The sequence below is a fragment of the Hydra vulgaris genome, chromosome 12, assembly GCF_038396675.1.
Source record: "Hydra vulgaris chromosome 12, alternate assembly HydraT2T_AEP".
Taxonomy (NCBI): domain Eukaryota; kingdom Metazoa; phylum Cnidaria; class Hydrozoa; order Anthoathecata; family Hydridae; genus Hydra; species Hydra vulgaris.
Window position 1 is genome coordinate 6790001 of NC_088931.1, and position 4895 is coordinate 6794895.

At 26.5% G+C, this 4895-nt stretch overlaps 1 protein-coding gene across 2 annotated transcripts in view; it reads left to right on the forward strand.

Moving 5' to 3' along the window:
- The window catches only part of LOC100214287 (coiled-coil domain-containing protein 138), a 46072-nt gene extending 41880 nt beyond the window's left edge, over positions 1 to 4192 (forward strand). The window contains exons 13-18 of one of the 2 annotated variants that reach the window (XR_010642100.1): positions 1263 to 1318; positions 1749 to 2920; positions 3453 to 3521; positions 3598 to 3649; positions 3756 to 3894; positions 3986 to 4192. Coding sequence is in view for 1 of the 2 variants with exons in the window: in XM_065811376.1 (XP_065667448.1) it covers positions 1263 to 1318; positions 3453 to 3521; positions 3598 to 3649; positions 3756 to 3894; positions 3986 to 4136 (467 nt within the window). In the remaining variant the exon portion in view is untranslated. The remainder of the gene's footprint in view (positions 1 to 1262; positions 1319 to 1748; positions 2921 to 3452; positions 3522 to 3597; positions 3650 to 3755; positions 3895 to 3985) is intronic. The other variant, XM_065811376.1, reaches the window with a different exon arrangement.
- Positions 4193 to 4895: the final 703 nt, after the last annotated feature.

A 4895-nucleotide genomic window follows, 5' to 3' on the forward strand; every position in this document is an offset into this window, starting at 1 on the left:
TTTTCTTGGGGTGTATTTTTGCTATATGTAGTAACTCCTTTTTTCTGCAGTATGGAATCGGCATAACTTGTAATTTTACATCAATTTTTAAATCAGTTAGTAATCTTCAATCATCAAATACAGACCAATATCTTGACATTCATAGTTTGCAATATTATCCATAGTCATCTATAGTCTGCAATATTATCCATAGTCATCTATAGTCTGCAAGTTATGAAGAGTATTATACATAATTGTATTATGAAATTTGGAACAAAACAAAATCTAATAACCAAAGCTCAACATGGTTTTGTTTCCATATGAGAATGTATCACAAATTTCAAAGCACGTGATATACATGGCATGTACCTAGATTTCCAACTGATGAGATTTATACAGATTTTGTTAAAGCATCTAACAAAGGTGTCTGGCAAAACTAACAGATTACCAAGCACCATAGTACATCATACTAAACTTTATGCTGATGGCTGTAAAGTTACAGAGTCAACAAGTAACTACTAGATACCACCTTCCTTCATGCTGACATATATGACAGGTTGCACAAGTGTCTGATGCCTTTTAATATAAATTTAGAGTATGTTGGATGTATTAACAAGTCACTCACTCATACACAGTGACACAACTAGATGAAATGCCTTCACAGCAACTAGTTAATTTAACCTATGTTAAAATTCTTTTTTTGTAAAATTAAAAGTTTATAACATAACTTTCATAAACTGCTGCTTTTATTGCAACTTAGCAACATAGAAGAGCCTATTCCTGCTTATCAACATAAAAGAGCATATCCCAACTTACCAACATAAAAGAGGCTGATTCTGCCCTTTATTATTAGTTTAAGCAATATTTTTACAAGATAAACAATTGAATGCCTCTATATTCTTCAATATGAACTTGACAAGACAATGAATATTTTTATATACACTTGTAATTATATTAACTTTTAAAGAAATTTATAGTAATAGTAATAATAATAATAACAATAATAATAATAATAACAATAATAATAACAATAAAAATAATAATAATAATAATAATAATAGTAATAATAATAGAAATAACTTTTTTTGCTTCCCCAAAATAAATTAAAATAAAATGTTGTATAAAGTAACACTTTGCAAACTTAAAGTAAAGACTACTTTTAAAGTCTTTTTAACTTAAGAAACAAATATATTTCTTTACATATAGAGTTGATTAAGACAGCTTTTATCCTGGTAGACTTTCTAACAAGGCTAGAATAAATTATTCAGATTTTTTTTTTTTAGCTGACATATTGTCTCAAGTATTTCACTGTTTATGTATTGATCTGCAAAATGATAAGGTATACTTTATTGGTACTGTAAAGCTGAAAACTACTTTAAAATTAGGTGACTTAGGACAGTTGAGTGACTTTGATCAAAGTATTCTGTTTTGTTTTTGCTAGTTGATAATAATTTACCAGCATTTAGAAAACAAAAAATTTTATAAATTGTTTTTAAAATCACATTATTAAAATTTAAAAATTATCTGGTATTAAATTAATCCACAAACACAACAGAAATACAAACAAAAGCTTTAACTTCGATATAAGCCAATTTGTATATTTTATTGCGAAGCCAACAATATCTTTGGGTATTAAAAGTTTGACATCATAAAAAATAAAAATACATGAGTCAGTGTTGTAAACATCCAACTAGTGTTTAAGATATATCCTGGTAAGACATTTTATTTTTTATTTTAGAAATACTATTCTTTTTATCATTTTTATTTAGCAAAAGCTAGGGTTTTCATTACATCTGATAAGCCGCATCAGAATTGTGGAACCAGCCAATCAGAATTGTGGAACAAGCAGCTTAAAGCTTTTCTAATTCTGCTATTTTAAAATTCAGAAATGATGGGGGAGGATCTTTAAAAATTTTACTCGCATGGTTTAAGATGAAGCAGAGCTTTAGAGACCGTTCAGAAAACTATCAGATTGATGTCACCATCAAAAATACAGTGTCAATCAACAAATTCTCATACCCAATTCTCAAGACACTCCAGATGTATATGCTAATGTCAAGTCTGTCCTGGACCTCATTAAAAGGAAAAAGGAAAAAAATAGAAAGAAAAATGTGTTTGTTGGTTGTTTTTTGTGATATGAAACTGGCCTATATAATTTGTGGTATATAATCTTATAGGATCAAACACCCTTGCTGTTGATGTGAATTCGAATCAATTAACGAACTCAATTGTGGAGCTTTGGTGGAATAAAAAATAAGCATAAAGAGTTCTTCAACTCAGTTTGAGACTTAATAAAATCTTGTATCAAAGTGTTGCCATATTGCTGATTGAGAAGCACCTCCCTCAACTGTGGTTCAATGAAAATACCTTCTTTTACTTTCACAGAACTCAATTTAGCCTTCAAAAAGTTTATTACGTCACAATCTCGTAGTCTAGTTAGGATTGCTTTCAGACCAGCACATTTCATCTACTGATGATTATTATACTGTATGACATTCAGAATATCTTTTTGCTTTCTTTCATAATCATTGAATATGTAACAGGCACAGATGGTAACTGATTTCCAATATGTAACAAAACAGTTTTGACACTCATTTTTAAGGCTTCATTAAAAAAACTCCATTCAGTAGAATGTTTTTCCTGTTCAAAGAATTGAAATAAACCGTCAACGTCATAGCAATAACAAAGTTTATTTTCCATTTGAAAAAATGAAATAACATTATTTACAAACTTTATATATTATATTAATTTTTCACATCAACTGGGGGTTGATACGAACGCAGGACTAGTTGTATTTGCATACATTAAAGAAACAAAAGCAAAGTGGTAGGCAGATACAAATCATACATACAAAAAAAAACATTAAAAGGCTAACATTGCATCTAAAAAAATATTTTTGGACAGCCTAGTTAATAAAAAAATCCAAATTTGAATAATAAAAGTAAGTTATTATTGTTTTTGTTTTATGTATTAACTTTATGATTAATGTAATTGTTAACATTATTTACGAGAATAAAATTTGACAGTCTAAGAGTATTAATACTTTTAGACTAAAGTAACCAATATTTTTTAAAGTTTTTTTAAATTTGAACTGATAAAGTAATCTCTGTTAAATGCTCTGTGTGTTTTTTCTGCAATAAAAAAAGTCTGGGGCTCATCATTGCACATGCATGATATTATATTTATACTAAATTCGTTTAGTATAAACTCTGTTAAAATAAATAAAACCCAATTAAAAAAAAAAAGTTTTTCATCAATCCTGGTTTTTATAATATTAGACGATGTTAAAATTAAAAAGACTATTTTTTTTGCAATGAGTTTTTTTTGCTTACTAAGATAATAATCTAAGTACAATAATGTCCAAAGTCACCCACTTTTAAGTTAAGCTTATATTTTTAACTCATCCGATTATAAGTTATATTTCAAATAATTAAAGTTTTTATTTTGTGATTTTTCAACATTTTTTTTTATAGACTAAAGAATTATTTGTTCAATATCATGCTACCTTTGCGTTGTATCCTTTATTTAAACTCACAAATAAAGTGAGTATTATTTAAATGCAATTTATTTGTGTATTATTTTTTATTTAATAAAAAAATCTGTCAATTTTTATGCTAGGTTTGTATGGAATATACAGTGGATGTGTTAATGGTTCTATCTTCAGAAACATGTATGTTAAAATTTCAGACTAAAATAAAGATATGAAAAGCAATATATTTGTTTATCTTATTTACACCTTCTTTTCTTATCTTGTATAAATATCTTCTTTTTTTTAGTATATCTGCGAGAATTTCTTGAAAGCATTAGCAATGTTGAATGGATTCAAGCTATACTAACGGTAATGAAAAGTTATAATACACAAGTAGAGCTAATGGATAAGCTGAGCTTATTGTTGCAAAGAATTTCTAAGATCAGGTAGTTCTGCTCGAATGATAATGCATGTTTTTTTTCGTTTTTTTTAATCATATTTCATCGTTTTTACCATTAATAAATTTGATTTCAATAGATCAAACAAAACGATATTTGACGTACTGCGTGTAAAGGACAGTGTTACCGAGCTTATTTCTTTATGCAAATCGGAGTCTATCCAATCAAATTTAAAATCCATTTTATTTAATATTGAATTAATGAAATCACGAAAGTTGTGTGTTTCCTAAACTTATTATTTATATGTTTTAATTGAATAAAAATTTTAATAATGTTTAATCAAAGATTCTTTGTTGTATTTTCTTTCATATAGTTGCAAAAGTAATTACCTTATAGAATTGCATTAAATATCATTCACATTTACGAAAATTTTGTTTCACGACAAAATGCACACAATATTAAAAATTTGACATCCTGTTTTTGATATTGACTCTCTTAACAAAGAAGTAAAACAAGGATCTTATTGCACAATTTTTTTGCAACGTAAATGGCCTTAATTATAATTATGTAAAACCAAAAGTGTAATTCAATGATCTCCTTTATTTTACTATATAAAGAAGATTTTATTCACTTCAAATTATAACTCGTATAAAAATTATTTATTTTGTAAATCAAAAGAAAATTTTTGCCAAGCTACTCATTAAACATCGTATATATGTGTTTATGTAATAAAATGTATATAATAAATAATTTGAAAATCAGATTTTTATTTGCTTCGTTTGACAAACATGAAAAAAATTAACACAGCAAAATCAATCTGTCAATAATCTGATGTTGGATGGCTCGATTTTCTGAAAGAATTTTTCGATTGCTGGTCAGTATATTTGATATTCTTAATAATAGTAATGATATTCTCAATGATAGTAAAGTAGTTATTTTTTGAAATTTTTTTAATATGTATAAAATTTTTTATTTAATTTATTTTAGGCAATTTAATTTATTCAAATGTTTATCTTAATAAATGAATATTCACAGAAGACATTCTGGTC